Below are 16,691 nucleotides of genomic sequence, written 5' to 3' on the forward strand. Positions count from 1 at the left end.
AAACAAACAACCAACGTATGTTGTCATCCCTTTAAACTTAATGAACGCTAATTTGTTCCAAATCTATGTGCGGAGTGGGGTGCAAATAATGCAGTGTGCACTTACTTCAATTTCTGAGAGAAGCATTTTTAATCTAGTCAAGTCTTTTGTGACGATCCCATTCTGTGAAGGCAAGACACAGGGAACCCATTATTGCATGCTGTCTGATATATGAAAAACGTGATATGGAAAACCCTTCAGTTGAATCAAATCAAACTTTATTTGTATAGCGCATTTCATACACAGAGGTAACATAATGCGCTTTACAGAGAGCAATGGGGGAATGGGCATAGGTCCTACTCCTACATATTCCAGAGGGAAGCAAAAAAAAGTTCACCCAGGGGCAAAAAAGCTGAGCTGTAAAAACTTTTCCCTGACCTCTCTCAATGAGACGATCGAGCAAGCTCCTGGAAGATGTTTACGTCTATTGGCTAGGAACATTTACAGAGCAATAAACATGGGCTAAATACTTCATAAGAGACACATGACCATCAGTAAAGTAGATAAATAGTTAGAGATGTTGCCTACATCGTAGGCCATTATGTGTCAGCTATCCCTGTTGAAAAAGGACTAGAATACGTCCATCCATTAGATTCAGACATGTACTTTATCCATCAATTTCCTTGAGGAACAGTTATCCCTAATGCAGTTTCATTTGCAAGCAGGTCAAAATACAGTACCAGTCAAAAGCTTTGACAACTTCTCAATCAATTGAATGAGAAGGTGTGTCCAAACTTCTGACTGGTATTGTAGACAACTGGAAAAAATATGGTATCAAATTCTAAAGGTATTACTGCTGCAGATTAAGGCCCTATTTGATTACAGATTGATTGCATCCTCCCCAATCATGTTCCAATTAAACGGAGCTTTGGTTTTTGTTTGCAAGATAAGGAGCCAAAGAGCTCAGACACTGCATTTCTCTGTTGAATGTTCCCTCTGTGGTCTGAAGTTTTAATGAAGAGGCAATGAGATAACGCGCATCCTCTTCTACGATAATCAAGTTTGTTTCCTGACACACAAGGATGCACATTCACGATGAATCCCACAACACAACCTGCAGGAAGTGTGTGAACCATAATTGGTGTCGAGCGCGGGGCTGGCTGGAGGGTGTCGCACACGATTACATGGGTGTGAATGAGGGGAGAGACACTCGCACAAACCAGGAGGAAGAAGCAGACAGACACACAGACGGAGACAGAGGGAGACAGACAGGGACAGACGGAGACAGACGGACAGAGAAGGGAGAGGAGGAAGACGCAGACAGACAGACAGAGAGACAGAGACAGACAGAGAAGGGAGAGGAGGAAGACGCAGACAGACAGACAGACAGAGAGACAGAGACAGAAGAGGAGGAAGATGCAGACATAAACAAAGTGTGGTTCATGTTTGACAAGAGAAAAGGGGAGAGAGAGGAAGGTGGAGGAGGGGAGGGCAGCAGGGAGGAGGACAGTCAGGAGGCGGCGGTCTCCGTTCCTACCAGGGGCTCCCCGAACAGGGACTTGGAGAGGATGCCGGCCACTTCCTGGAGGCTGCCGTCCAGCTGCATGAGGCGCAGGCTGGCCTGGAACGCCCCGTCTCCCTTGGCCACCTCCTCCGCCAGCACTGCAGCAGCACCGTGACAGAGGACCACAGGTCAGTCAGTCTCACTCATACACACAAACGCACACACACACGCTAGCCTCGCATATCTTAGCACAGCACAGGTTAGCATAGTGCAGTTTAGCATAGCATCACTAGTGAGTGGAGTAGTGGCGACTGAAGAGGTGGCTGTACTCCTAAATAAATACACTGCTGCAAAAATACAGTTTATATTAGTGGTTTATAAAATATTTGAGTGGTTATTATATTAATGGTTATTAAAAGTCAGTAGCTTATACCTGGCATGAACTTGATTGTGATGTCAACTTTGACATTTTCCCCAAACTCTGACCTGCAATTTTAACCTCTTCCTGACGCTGAGCGTTGTATTTGTAGGCTTTGAGCTATACCACCTAGGCTACCTGCTTCTTTGAAAGCAGCTAGCGTGTTAGCGCGCTGCAACACGCAGCGTGAACTTATCCACTCACCATGTTTGCAGTCTTCATCAGCTTGATCATAGTTTTTCTGGCGGCAAAAGACAGAAAGCACAAGTCAGAATAGTAAAATGGCCGCCACAACAAGGTGAAGATGGTCTTATGTGTAGAAAGCCCTCCGTCTAAGATAAGTGGCTAGAACAGTTAGCTTTGCTTCTCAGTGGAGTCACTGGGAATATAATTATAGTACTTATGTAGCCTCTGTAATCTCAGGGCTTAAGTAGTGGGTATAATTTTAGTGGCGGAGGGGGATCTCAAACGGTGCAGTACTGTCAGAGCTCTACAAATGAGAGAGATGGGGTGGGGGGGGGGGGTAGTCATTCTCATTTTAATCTGCCCCTCAGAAAAATACAAATTAGCTCCGAGATGAGTCACTTGAGCTCGGATATGAAAAGGAAACAAAATGGAGATTTCCAGCTGTGATTGGTTCCTAAACCCTCATCCGTTTGATCACTTTCAGGCGATATGTGAGAAGGCGAAGGCCCACTTCAGGCAGAAGTCTAGAGTGACCATGAGCTGTTCCTGTTCGCGCTGTGATGGACCTCCGTCGCTATGCCGACCCATCTCAACCATTTGGGGGAGTGCAAATACTTGACGTCGTGTTTGGGAGGAGTGGGGCCAGGACTGACCACTGACATGTAGGAAACCACGCGCCCAGTGTCATTATAATAGTAATACTTCAGTGTGCGTGTTTGTGTGTGTGTGTGTGTGTGTGTGATGTGCCGCCATCCTCCTCACCAGCTGTAAGAGGGCGGCGATCCTGTAGAGCAGGGCGCGGCTCCGCAGGGGTGTGGCGGGGGCGGGGCTGGGTGTGGCCGGTGCTCCGAGGGCCAGCAAGGCGTCGGTGCAGTGGCCGACGGCCACCTCGTACTCCCGCCGGGCTAAGGATCCGCTAGCTTCTCCACATGACTTCTCTGCTGCTCTCCTGTCCGCCATGACTCAGGGACAGAACGTCTGGATGGGATGTGGGGGGGGTGGGGGGGGGGGGGTGGAAGAGAGAGGGTGAGAGACAGAGGGAGAGAGAGTGAGAGAAGGTGTGAGAGAGAGAGAGAGAGAGAGGGTGAGGAGGGAGCACTAGGGTGAAACTGTCATTAATTGCTGGTTGCAGGTCAGTCTTTCCTACTGATTCTGATGATTTTGGGAGGGTGAGCTGAACCCAGATAAGTTCCTTACTGCTAGGCCTTATTTAGAGAGAATTTCATTTTATTTTTTTCAAAATTGTGTTTTAATTTACAAAACAGCTTTTCGCCTACCCCACAATAGTCCTTTGAGTACTGTGCCCTGCTCTGAATTTGCGGGTTAGGGGCATTTTCCCCCCCGTTATTTTGTTTAAGCTTGAAAGAATCTCAGATGGCGTCTTCAGCATGCTTCTCAAAGTGACAGCCAAGTTGGGAGGTGCCGTTAAGGGTCCCACGCACGGCTGACCCACCACTCTCAAATAGGGATGAGACGGTATGGATTTTTGCATTACGGTACGGTATCTAGTTACACGGTACGGTTTACGGTATTTCACGGTATACAGCATTTCACTTCCCCAACACATAAATAAAACAAGTATTTTACTTTGAAGGAACTACAGTGCAACACATGATGGAAAATACACACTATTGGAATTAAGCTCAGTTTATTAATAGCAAGCTTATATTAAATTACAAAATTCACTGTTGCAAGCAACTTGAAATGTGAAGTTTCAGCAGCGCATTATTGTGTAATACCGTGAACGTAGTACCGTAAACACAGGGAATGTCACGGTTCTAATACCGCGGACATTTTATACCGCGGTTCACAGTTTTACGGTATACCGTCTCATCCCTACTCTCAAACGCCAATCGAAAACATAAATATGTGACCGCCGCTGGAGGTTTGGCGCTGATGTCTGCAGTCCTCAAAATGCGCTTGAGGGCAAAATCAGGAAGATTTTTTTTTTTTCTTCCTGTTTTTTCTCATGAAAATTGAAGTTGTGAAGAACCCACTAATAGACACCACTCAATATAACAAACAACAGTTTTAGGATCACTAAATAGTCATATTATCATGTCATCAAAGTCCATGTCCTGTAAGAAGTGTGAAGTTCAGGTGTACCAACAATATTCACAGAAGCATATCTTCTACAAATGTTTGCAGATTTCATTTGAAGGCTTACAATTTACCCTTTCATAATCTGTAAAAAAAAAAAAAAAAAAACATGTCCTACATCCGGACCAAACCTCTAGAGGCGGTCACATATTTCTCTAGGCCTACAATTATGAAATAATGTATGTTATAATAATTAGGCCTACTTGACTTTCAGCCAAATTATGATAAAATTCTGCCATATTTCACATTTTAGTTGATTTTGATTACCAAATTCCATCCGCATTTTCTGCACTGTGGAAATGATCAGGCCCTACTTATTCTCCCGTGGAGGTGACGGCTGGGTGGAGGGAAGGAGGAGTCGGCTACATGCTATTTTGGTAATAAGTTAATAGGCCATTTGTTGACACTCACTTTTGTGGGTTGAGATATCAGGAATGGGGCTGGAAGTAAGGCTGGTGCACGCACACACGCACACACCAAGAATGCTAATCCTACAGGCCAAATATAACCCAAATGCCACATAACTAAATCCAAGTGCACAGGTGGTTATAATAACATTACCAACCAAACTCCCAAATAATTGTTCACAATAAAAAAAAAAAAACTGTTGCAAGCCTGGCCTTTGGCCAGAGAGAAGTTTCAACAAGACACACATCCTCATTTGCTAACTAATCTGCAGCGCTGAATCGGACTGCTAGCTCACACACATCATTTCCCATTTCCTGGTGGCCAAGCCTGGCCTACAGGTTCGCCACAGCATTTCAATATATTTCCCTCAGTCAGGTAATTGGCCAGCCAGTCACGAGACAGGCTGACGTGCTTGGGACTGGTCGTAGTCACGATGGCGTGCGTGCGTGCATGCCAGCAGGCCCAAAGGCCAATGACACTCAAGTCAACGGGAGTCAGCCACATATTGACTTAGTCAAATCATAATTCAGCTAATGATGAAAGAGCACACAGCCGGTTTCACGTCCAGTGTAACAGCACAATACAACGGGAAAGCTTTCCTGACTTTTTTTGTGTGCGTGTGTAGCTTAACATTTGTTGACTACTAGGCTGGTGGTGGTTTCAAACTTTCCTGGCTGTCCTCTGCGGTCCTCTGTGGTGTCCTCTAGTGTTGATCACGGCCCAGAGCCTGGCCGTCCAGGGATTCAGGGCATGCACTGTCACTAATAGAGGCACGCACGCTCTCCCGCACCAGAGTGTAATGAGAAGTGGCCTTCAGCAACGAGGAGGGACATGTATGTATGTGTGTGTGTGTGTGTGTGACACACTATGCAGCATGTGAGTGTATGAGCCCGTATGAATGCGTGTGTGTGTGTAGATTGTGTGCCACGCGACACACCTATCAAACATGTTTCTGTGTGTTTGTGGTTAAAAGGAGCACACTGATGCAGTAGTAGCCTCCTTGACATGGCAAAGGCCCTTCTAACGTTCACTCCTCACCACTTCCTCCTCTGGCTGCCGGCAGGCGAGTAGGAAGGGGGGGGGGGGGGCAGGTGAGTGAATTAAGAGTCTGGGGACGTCACACCACACACCAAATTAAAACCAAGCCTACAAATTCCCCATGAGTTTTTATCCAGATTCCGTGCGGCCCTTCAATACGAGAACACAGACTACCGTGGCAGCGCATCGTCAGTCAGTCAGTAATACGCCGTCTGCATGGCATTCTGGGTGTATTCCGGCTGACTGGCTGGCACCTTCTGAGTCAACAGGCTCAAGTTATAATTTCCACACAGTGAATCACACAGAGGAGCTCACTTCCTATGAAACGTCAACTAGAATTTAGATGAAGCAATAGGAAATGTGGTCACAAAAAAAAAAAAATACAGAGTAAGGTGCGTGCGTGCATGTTTGGCTACTGGCCAGTATCATGTGAAAAATGACACCCAAGTAGGCCTTGTCATCTGTTCATGAATTGACTCAAAAACATTACCACCAATGTCTCTTATTTATGCCGATTGGCACTGCAGTGAGGGAATGCATGTATGAGGTCCAAGATAAGACAATATACTTCTTAGGCTCAGTTAGCACAATGTGATAGACATGACAAAAGTGAGATGTCAGGATGATTTGCAAGCAGGCCTAATATGTGATAAGACCAAGGTGATGTACAAATGCCTCTGGTATTAGCTAAAACCTTGCTGCAACGTCTTATGCAAACTACATAGGCCTAATGGAATCGGATGGAACATTACACGACCATATTGAAGTTTATCAAACTAGTGGACTTCAGTGCTGTACAAACACTGACAAGGCCAATGATACTATATCAAATTGTAATGAAAACAATTGAAACAATACATGGAATCGTGGAACTACCAGTGAAATATCAAACTAACGATGTGTGTGTGTGTGTGTGGGGGGGGGGGGTTATAGAAGACCCCTCAGTGTTTGAAGTACTAACAAAATACATTCTCCTATTCGGGAATGGTCACTCCAAAAAAGGTCAGTCCTATAGGCTGATAAAAATATAAACAGTCTATTTCGAGAATACGGGTCAGTTAATAATAGATGCCCCATGTCTGTTTGCGTGTCCATCGTCGGTATTAACTGTACAACAACACTGTCTTTGGAGGCAACACTCGGTGTGTGTGCATGGCTGGCTGGCTGGTTGGCAGCTCTCGCTTTTGCTGTGAGATATTGGAGCGCTGGGCAGCCGTGGCCAGTCCGGATTCAGCTAGCTTAGCTTAGCTAGCCATCTAACGTTAGCTGCAATCTCATTTTTAGTCCGACATAACAATTTTCGGCGACGTGCTTAAAAACATTGTATGTGCAATGGTTGTACCTGGGGTGCAATCGATCAACACTTGAATAAACACAACGCCACAAAAAAAAAAGACTTGTTTTTTTGCAAGTATGGGGGTGGCAAATGGGCTAGCTCAAGTTAGCTAGCCTAGCTAGCATTATTTCTATGCACTTCCAGCTAAGCTAACTCTGGACATACATGGCATAGATAACGTTTGGCTAGCTTAAGTGCTAGACAGGTTTCACGGCAGTGTTTGCGGACATAAGCAGAATACATCTCCACATTTAATGTTCACGTGATAACATGTATAAGCATTAGTAAACACTGAGCTGTCGACAACACGAGTTTGCACATTAGCTAGCCGAGAAGCTAAACCAAAATAGGGCCCTTTTTTGGTTTTGGCAACAAGCTAGCCAGAATGGCCAAAGCTAGCCAGCGAGCTAGCGTTAGCAAAGTTAGCTTTAAGGTCCGGGCCTGTCGTTTTGGCTCGGTTTTTAGGCGTCTATAATTGTCGTGTCATCATATTGTGGTCTCGGCAGGACTTTTATACCTTCATTAGTCTCCTAATGTGTTATGTACGGGAGTCATGTCAGTGTCCTTGCCTCTGAAAAAGCCAATTGAGCGGAGTGGAAATGGGAAGTCTACACTTACCTAGCTTTACTTTCTACGCCATCTTGGATCCACTTGTCAGCCCATCGCAAAGCATAGTGGGATGTTCTGCTCTGAAGGTTGTGAAGGTTCCATGGCTGCGTGTTGAGGAGCTGCTATTTCACACTCAACTAGGAGCTTTTAACCAAGTTACAGTACCCTTTACGGACGACACGACTGAGTTTTCAGGCACATTCCCCCTAAGCAGAAGATCTAACCAGTTGTCCAGTATTTGCGTAACTACAGTGGAAAATTATATAACAGTCCTACAAAGTAGGCTACAAACAACGCAGATGGACCACTTCACATGATAACCTATTTTTGCAGATAACATAAGTGTGTTTTGGCTGATTCATGCCAAACATCAAGTTTAATCAAATTGTCTGTACTGCACTTTGTAAAATACTTTTAACTTTCTCTGAAGGCCTACTACAGTCTCCATTAAATGCACCTTGCTTGGAGTAGGCTAACTGCTTCTGTTAATGAATCCATGTTAAAAACGCTCAAGTCACTGTAAACATATTGCATAAGCTCACCAAATAAATCCTGTGTCAGCTGCGTTTGCTGTAATATTTACAGTCATCACTAGATGGCTACACTAACACAGCTCTCCTCTGTCACTGCTTTTATACAAGAGTTTTATTCACATGATGCAATGGTATAAAATAACCTTATCGCTGTTAGCATGAACAATAAGCACTATCCAGGGTGAGAACGCTTTAATGTTTATATTGCAAAGTAGACATTAAAAAAAACATCAAGAGCTTTCAGCAATTTTTTTTATACAGCAAGATGCACATGTGCTCAAATTAAATCCCTTACAATGGTTACATTACATTTTTTGTTGGAACAGGAGGCAGATGAATTACAGCCACCTGCGAAACCGAATCCAGAAAACAGCACGTGAACAAGTTAACAAGTGAAGGAGACCACTTAATTAAACCGGTAACCAGAGGATGGTATAAAATCCTGTCTGTAAAACAATGCAGTTTTGTACACCGTAAATGTTACAACTTTGCTGATGGTAGAAAAAGTGGTGGTATATAATAGGTGGTATTTGTTAATCCTCAACAGGGGTGATGTTGCAGTTGAAACTGTTAAACGCACCAATTGTTAATAAAATTAAAAAAGAAGAGTGAGAACAAAAACACGAAAAGAAGCACTTGGTTGTCTGTTACTGCAAGTTATGGATCATCTCTTCTTTGGCGATGAGATGTGTAGTTTTGTTGACCAAGGACATGAGGGAGTTGAGTTTGTGGGACCAGTCGTTCAGGAGGTCGTTGGGGTCCTTGGGCCTCTGGAAGTTGATGATGCCAGCTAGTCTATCCACCTTGGCATAAATGGTCTTGTTGACCACCAGGTTGGACAGGAACTCCTCCGACTCCTGCAGAAAGAACATCAGAATTAGAATACAGGGACAATAAAACATCATTTGAATTAGTATTGGAACAAAAAGCATCTTTAGAATACAGGTGCATCTCAGAAAATTAGAATATTGTGGAAAGTTAATTATTTTTTATTTAATTCAAAAAGTGAAACTTTAATATATTATAGATTCATTACACATGTAGTACACAAATATGTACACAAATGTACACAAATCTTTATAGGCTGATTGCTTCCATGCCACACTCCATGTTGATGCAGTAATTTGTGCAAAAGGAGCCCCCACCAAGTATTGAGTGCATAAATGAACATACTGTACAATCATAAAGATTAAAACAAAAAAGGCTTGAAATATTTCATTTTGTGTAATGGATCTAGAATGAATGAAAGTTTCATTGTTTGAATTAAATTACAGAAAACAATTGACTTTTTCACAATATTCTAATTTTTTGGGATGCACCTGTAAATTGTCTGCAGTAGTATCACAGGTACCAAACAGAAAAGCCTGTCTGATCTGTATAACACACAGTTGTTAAGGAAAGCAGAATCCATTGTGTGTGACAGCACCCACCCCTTGCACCTAGTTTCAGATCTCGCCTTTGGGTTCCTCAAGTGCGCACTAGCCAAAACCAACAGATAGAAACACTCCTTCACACCCTCAGCGATTTCACCGCTAAATTCCAATAGCAAAAGGTAAAACCAGCTTGTCTACGCAAACATACTTGGAAAATAGTGTTTTTTAGTTTAGCTCTGTTTTTTAATTTGTGTGCGATTGTGTAGTGAAATTGTATTTTTTTTTTTTACTGCTGCAAAACCAAGTGTGTCGCTGGGGGACAAGGACAAATAAAGTTGTACTACTACTAGTTTTCAAAACAGTAATTGGTATTTCCTGTAACAGTAGTTCCAAGCCAAACAATTTAAGAACATTGTAAAAGATGTGAAAAAATGGTGAATAAAGTTGATTTTTTAGAGCAAACACATCCCCAATGGTTGAGGGCCACATTAATTCCCTTTCCTGTACAGTAACTGCCAGATAGAGAGGCAGAGCTAAGTAACAAATGCAGAGCTGCTTACGTCGACGGAGAGGTCAAGAAGTCCAGCCATCCTCTTCATCGTGATCCTCGTGTAATATTTGGCCATAATTCTTATGTTCTGAGGAGGAGATGGAAAAAAAGTTCACAAATATGCAACTCGGCAGCACGACAACATTTGAATTAGCATAAAATATCCCAATGAGGGGGGAAATGATTAAAGATTAAAAGGGATAAAGTTTTGACAGCACGCTGGGTACCAAAGCCGGTTGTGTGGGGTCAAACTAGACTTTTCAGTACAAACAATCCCAAACCCAGTAGCTGTTCTGTAACCACACCACAGACATTATTTTCCATGGTAGCTCCTCCACATGGTGGGGGGGGGGTACTTACATGTTCCACCACCCTGTTCTTGAGGTCTTTCCACCTCTTCTCCCCGTCCTCCGTGTAGTTGAAGACGTCGGTGGCGGGGGAGTCGGGCGAACCCTCCCTCAGCTCCTTTCCATAATCCTCTACCAGGGAGGCCCAGCGCATCAGCTCCATGGTGGTGAACTGCTTCAGGAGGTCCCTGGAGGGAAGAAGGAAACCATGAGCGCCAACTCATTACATCGCAATAACACCACACCACACACTAAAATCTCTAGGCAACTAGTTTTAAGACATCTAACAAAGCCATTTCTTTTATAGTAGGAAGAGACTGTTTAGTGGACATTAATTCTGGTTATGAATTTTCTGGAATCAGGTGATGTTTCAGAGAGACCCTGAGTTAAACCTAGCTACAAAGACAGTTCTCTCCCAAGATTCAAGGTTCAAGCCCATCAGAAGGGCAAAGAAACGGGGGCACCCCGGTGGCGCGCACCACATGAACGCTAGTCCTCATCACAGTGGCCCAGGTTCGAATCCGCCCCGTGCCGCATGCTGCGCTTCCTCCTCTCTTCTCCTCTCTCAGTCCCACCCTTCCTGTCAGTCTACACTGTCCTTTATAATAAAGCAGAAACCTGGCCCCCAAAAAACAGCCCCCAAAAACTTTTTTTTTTTTTAAAGAATAGCAAGGACATATTGGAAAAATACCGCTCAGCTTTGCAATTAAATCATGAAGATTTGCCTATATTCTAGAGACGTGACGAACAGGAGAAATTAAAGCACTAAGGGTGCGTGTCCACCGGTGAGCTGTATTTTAGAGCTGGCGCTGTTTTGTCGTAGTTTACAATCAGTAATGAGCTCTGGGGCGCTATAGAGACGAGAGCTGTGTTCCAAGCGCTTTTTAGCGCTATAGCGCCATGAGCTCTAGGCTTTTTTTGCAGTTGAAAAAAGTTTTTGGGCAAGAGCGCAGGCTGTAAAAGGCTGTTCTGATGACAACAGCCGTCGGTTTTTGGCAAAACTGCAAAGACAGCAAACGTTAGCACTAGCCAACATTAGCTAGCCATCTTAACCAGGCTAGTTAATCTGCAGTCTGCAAAAACACAACACTTGTTGCTAACTTAGGTGTAAAACATCGGTAGCCTGGCCAGCTCTAAACCCCAGCTCTAGTGCGCTCTAAGAAGCTGTAAGCTTGGCGCTGTTCAGCTACATTCAGCTTGCCGGTGGACACGCACCCTAAGGGTAGGTGGTGTTGACAAAATGTCTCTCACTTGTATTTGGGGATGTCTTCCAATTTCTTGTCTTCGCTGATTCTGTGCACCAGGTCCGACTGCTCGTTGTCATAGGGAGCCAGGATCACGTACAGCACCACACTCTTCAGCGCCTAGAAAGCAGACAGCCTCATCACAAGATCCTGGCAATTCTCTATGGCTATACTGTGTACGTCAGTGCAAGAAATGAAAGTGCAGGATATGAAAATGAAGTCGCCGTTCTCGACAGCTGAGGCAAACGTCAAATCAAAAGCTCTGCCCTACGAGGGAAAGACGATCACTTTCGGTCCTGGGGAGTATATTCTCCTTGAGATGGACGTTTAGAGGCGTCTTGTCTTTGCGTCCCGGCGTCCTGTCTAATGTCGTCTCCATCAGTGTTTTGCACCATTGACCGTAGCAAATCCCTAGCATGTTGTAAACTACCTGGCAATAAACTGATTCTGTTTACCTGCTGCCATTTGGAGCTGTCCTCCAGGATGCAGGGTGTGTCGTAGATGGCGCGGTAGTGTTTACAGATGGACAGGTAGGAGCCCTCATGCTGGTCCACCTGGATCATCAGGTTGTAGTACTTCAGCTTGGACTCCTGACCGAGGGGAAAAAATCGGCGATCAACACTGATTTATAAAAAAGATAATGATAACCTTTGTATTGATGTTTGTTGTTTTATGCTTTATACTGTATGTTTTATTGTAACCAGGGCACCATTGAAAACGAGACCTTGGTCTCAATGGGCTCCCCTGGTAAAATAAAGATTAAACCAAAACATTTTTTTTTCTATCTTCTTCAGATATAAGAAAGATGAAGGTCGCGGCAAACTCACTGAGGTGTTAGTTGGCGTTCTGACATATAATTCGCCATAAAGTAAGATTCTAGTTCATCTGGAAAGGCTTTTTAAAATATTTAGCATAGAACTATTTAGTCGCAGCACATACGCGTGTAAACTTCTGCAAACTAGGTAGCCTAGCAACAAACAATAACAATAGCTACCGTAAGTAGTTCCGCTTCCTGAATCCCCTCTGCGGATTGATCTATACATCTACAAAGGTCGCATCAATACAAGTCAATGGATTTCATAAAATGATCAATAAAACCCTACAGGATTCATACTTTGCGGCGAATTTGATGTCAGAACACCAACGGACACCAATTACCCCCCTCGGTGAGCTTCTTGTCTTTGAAATTGAGAGTTTAACATGTTTTTGAAAGATTTTTCAAGGTGCCCACCCACATCCATTGTATGACCTAAACGGTGGTAGAGCAATTATCAGACTTTCTCAAAAGTGCTAGTTTTGTCAACGTTTTGATCTGAACCATTGTATATGATCATAAGTAACCTTAAAACAGGGATAAACATGCATTTTCCCTTAACTACTCCTTTAAGATCTGACTCAATTGCACAAGAGACTTTTAATGATCTAATTTCTATCCCACCAACAGACATTATATAGAGGAGACAGTAGTCCTTACAGAAACAGTCACGCAGTCGCAATGGTCTGGCATTAATCAAGTAGTTTGAAAACCAATATGGCTACCAGAAATATCACCCAAGTTCCTTCTCTTCTTCTCCCTCACCTCATTGCCCTCCTCCCCGAAGAACTTGGTGTTGATCTTCTTGCTGATGATCTGGGTGCGGATGTAGTCTTTGACGGCGATGCAGAGCCTCATCTGCTCCAGGATGAACTCCACCTTCTCCTTCTTCTCCATGGAACCGTACGTCTCCACCTGCGGCGAGGGGGGGGGGGGTTAAAAGTTAACGTTCAAGTGAGGGGGGGGGGTAAAAGTTCACGCTCAAGTGACGCTCCTTTTCGCTTGACGTGGCCAGTTCACCCGATTACCACTAGCTGCAGAAAAACGGGAGTAGTGAACTAGCTATGGGCGCAAAATGTGCAGCACTTCGCACACATGGAGGGGAAAAACCTTTTAAAAGACTTTTCCCCAGTTGATAAAGATGCAGGGGTTGGCGGGGGGGGGGGCAAAGATTGAGCGCTGACCTGCAGCTCTTGAAGGATGGCCGCAGCCTCCTTGACCTCTCCGTTCTGCTCCTTGATGTTGGCTAGTGTTTTGGTCAGCCGGGCTCGCTCTATCTCCACGTAGATCTAAAGGGGAGGGTACAAAACCATCAGCATCCAACTACCACGGCCACATGACTCATCAAAGCAATACGCTATTTCCGTCACTAAGAAAAATGCAATATTCTATTCAAATGTCAGTTGAGTCAATGCGAGTGGTGTAGCAATGAGTCATCTTCAACACCATTGCATCTATAAAAGAAACATCCAGTATCAGTGGGAAAACAGTTCATAACAGCACACACCTTGCCAGCTGTCACTGTGCGCAGGGTGTCGATGAGTCTCAACTTGATAGTGAGGTCAGTCACAGCATCCACATACTTGTAACATTCCTGCACCATCTTAGCAACAGCCTGACAGGGGGAGAGAGAAGCAAGAAAAAGACAAATGTGCTCACGGAGTTGTTTAAAATGCACAAGAGTGTGTCCCAATGATTGCAATGGTAGGTAGGTTTGGATTTTCTTCTACTCTTAAATGAATTCTCTGCAAGTCAAAGTAATAGAATAGAATGGAATAGAAAGATACGCTGGAATTCTTGGAATTGCTTGACCTTAAAGTATCTTATCAGTGCTAATCAATTCCTCTTGCCAGTCTGAGGTAGTCAGCTAGATGCTAAGCTGCTTCGCAAAGAAAGGATCTCCCGTCTTCTTTCCGCATCTCGGCGGCGTCCTCAGTCTCACCTGTTTGAGCTGACTCCGTCTTTTGGAGAGCAGCATGATGTTCTCGTTCAGGGCGTCCCAGTCCTTGGCCTCGTGACACATCTGCACCACGGCAACAAGGATTCTGGAGGTGGACACCATGTCCGAGGCCTGTGTGTGTGAAAGGGTTAGTAAGGTAGAGTAGTTGTGTGCACATCCATCCTGTCTTTAGGCAAGGTGCAGGATTTTTTTTTTTTTTTTTTTTTTTTAAAGAGTAAAGAATCTTAGGCCACGTTCATACCTGAATATGTATCGATTCAGGGAATAATAGGTTACAATGTTGCACTTGGACCTTCGCTGGAATCGTGTTCTCACAGCAATATGGACATATCTCCCTGCTCTGGTTCTGAATATGCCCTCAACACCACACGCTTGTAGACAGTTTAGTGATTGGTCAAAATTTTGCGGGAAGTTCGGATTTCTGGAAATCCTTTCTTCGCTGACACCGGTGATCGACACTTAATCGAAAATGGAGCATCCATTTTCGATTTTATACATACAAGTACATGTATAATAGCGTTGATTGGTCTTCTCTGGTTCATATAGCCTACCAATGTTCGGTATCAACAACATATCCAGTTTGAGCAGGCATCACGACTACGGCTAGAGAACAATGTGCGATTAATCCACGACTGCGACCCATCTCCCGATTGTTTATCAAAGATCAGCAGGGTACAGCAATGAGTTGTATTAGTTTGTGGGTGTTCTCACTACAAACGAATCGTCCCGCGGGGCGATTGCAAGCGGGCCTGGTTGATTTGTTCCGGAACCGCAAGAAATTGCGGTGTTCACATATTCCCAACCCCATCTACGGTGGAAATGCTCCCGGTATCGGAACAACAAGCTAGGTCTGAATGCACCCTAAGAGGTAAGGATATCCACACACTGGATTATCGCTTCCAATACTTTATTATGATGAGCAACGTTTTCGACCTCACGGTCTTCTTCAAGTAAAGTGTGTGGATATCCTTTCCTCTCAGATACTGTATATGTCAAAGGGTTACACATACACATACATGTTTACATACACAAACACACACACTCACACACACACACACAACGTGTAGTTGTACTACGATGTCGGTATGTAGTGTGAGGTAGCAAACATCACACAAGTTAACTGAAAAAAATCGGTATCGTATCATGTGTAGGGCTCTGTAGACACACTTGACACTAACCGTTCGCGTTTGCTTCTCCAGGGACAGCAAGCTCTCAACAGCCTCCTGCAGCCTGCCCTCCTACAAAGACAAAATACATTTGAAAATGTAATCTGTAAACGAATGCAAAGATTAATATGCCAGTCAGACTAACCAGGTTAATCGCGTGAACAGAAATGTTACTGCTAGTGTTTATATTTGATTTCGCCTAGCCTTAACGTTAGTTAGCGTCCAGCTTTTTGAGTGTCTAGTGCTAGTCTAGCTAGTTCGCTAGCGGGCTAACGTATAGGTTAAGCCATTGTCATTTTTCCATAATCTTTAGACCGATAGCTTGCTAGCTACCAATAATATCGACAGATATGCCATAAAGCGCCTCAATTTATGCTAAGGTTAGCGTACAAATTATGTTATTGCTTGTGATGCTGTCTAGCATGGCTGCAAACCAGCAAAGAAGCTAACGTTCGTCTCTAGCTATGCACCATGACTCAGCCAGTGCCTCATTCAATCTGCACTTACTTTGGCCATTTTCTCACACTCGGGGATTCGCTGATCTACAGTTGAACTGTAGTCAACCTCCATCTTCATAATCTTCCCATCAGATCTCTCTGATCGCTCCACCTCGGTCATATTTGCCATCGAAAATGCTGAAAATCTATGCTAAACTGTTAAGTTTGTCTGCTATCTAGCTGAGCTAGCTCGTTACACTTTCCAGCTACAAGAGTGAACACTAGCCAATCAAGAACCAACTGCACGGGTCACCTAGACCGCCTGAAGGACCCAAAGAGGACCCCTAAAATATACGATTTATTATCAGGCATTCTCACAGACAGCAGCTACTCGTCCTCTCCTCGTTATTATGGATCTATAACATTATTATGGATAATGTTTCATTGTAGTTGATGGGGATGACACGTGTAATTGACACTTTCTTTATGGTTTATGATCACGAACATTCTGCTTCTGGTGATTAATTGATCGATTGATTGATTGGTCGATTGATTGGTTGATTGATTGATTATTCATTCATTCAAACCTTTATTTAAACTCGAAAGGATCCGACACTGAGGTGCGTGCACCTGATTTACAGCATCACAAGTGAACAATGCACATCAAATAAACATCACATCACACATCA

The 16,691-nt window shown here is 44.0% G+C and overlaps 2 protein-coding genes across 3 annotated transcripts in view; both read right to left on the reverse strand.

The window, feature by feature from the left end:
* The window catches only part of helz (helicase with zinc finger), a 56,944-nt gene extending 49,200 nt beyond the window's left edge, over positions 1–7,744 (reverse strand). For both annotated transcript variants that reach the window (XM_084441063.1, XM_084441062.1), the window contains exons 1-5: positions 7,588–7,744; positions 2,850–3,065; positions 2,106–2,142; positions 1,517–1,641; positions 106–162 (exon numbers count right to left, since the gene is read on the reverse strand). In XM_084441063.1, the coding sequence (XP_084297189.1) occupies positions 106–162; positions 1,517–1,641; positions 2,106–2,142; positions 2,850–3,047 (417 nt within the window). In that variant the 5' untranslated portion in view covers positions 3,048–3,065; positions 7,588–7,744. The remainder of the gene's footprint in view (positions 1–105; positions 163–1,516; positions 1,642–2,105; positions 2,143–2,849; positions 3,066–7,587) is intronic.
* Positions 7,745–8,349: 605 nt separating this feature from the next.
* psmd12 (proteasome 26S subunit, non-ATPase 12) lies at positions 8,350–16,260 on the reverse strand. Its single transcript, XM_084441223.1, has 11 exons — positions 16,073–16,260; positions 15,578–15,637; positions 14,382–14,510; positions 13,947–14,054; positions 13,624–13,728; positions 13,205–13,354; positions 12,081–12,215; positions 11,633–11,745; positions 10,395–10,569; positions 10,045–10,122; positions 8,350–8,968 (listed from the first exon to the last, which is right to left on the reverse strand). The coding sequence occupies exons 1-11, from the start codon at positions 16,190–16,192 to the stop codon at positions 8,759–8,761; spliced, it is 1,383 nt and encodes a 460-aa protein (XP_084297349.1). The 5' UTR covers positions 16,193–16,260; the 3' UTR covers positions 8,350–8,758.
* Positions 16,261–16,691: the final 431 nt, after the last annotated feature.

The sequence above is a fragment of the Borostomias antarcticus genome (assembly GCF_949987555.1).
Source record: "Borostomias antarcticus genome assembly, chromosome: 7".
NCBI classification, from domain to species: domain Eukaryota; kingdom Metazoa; phylum Chordata; class Actinopteri; order Stomiiformes; family Stomiidae; genus Borostomias; species Borostomias antarcticus.

Coding starts and splice junctions, on each gene's coding strand:
- psmd12 (XM_084441223.1), bottom strand. CDS start 16,192: ATGGCAAATATGACCGAGGTGGAGCGATCAGAGAGATCTGATGGGAAG. Junction 13,355..13,623: donor CCATCCTTCAAGAGCTGCAG/GTCAGCGCTCAA, acceptor CCCTCGCCGCAG/GTGGAGACGTACGGTTCCAT. Junction 12,216..13,204: donor TCGGGGAGGAGGGCAATGAG/GTGAGGGAGAAG, acceptor CCCCTCGGTCAG/GAGTCCAAGCTGAAGTACTA.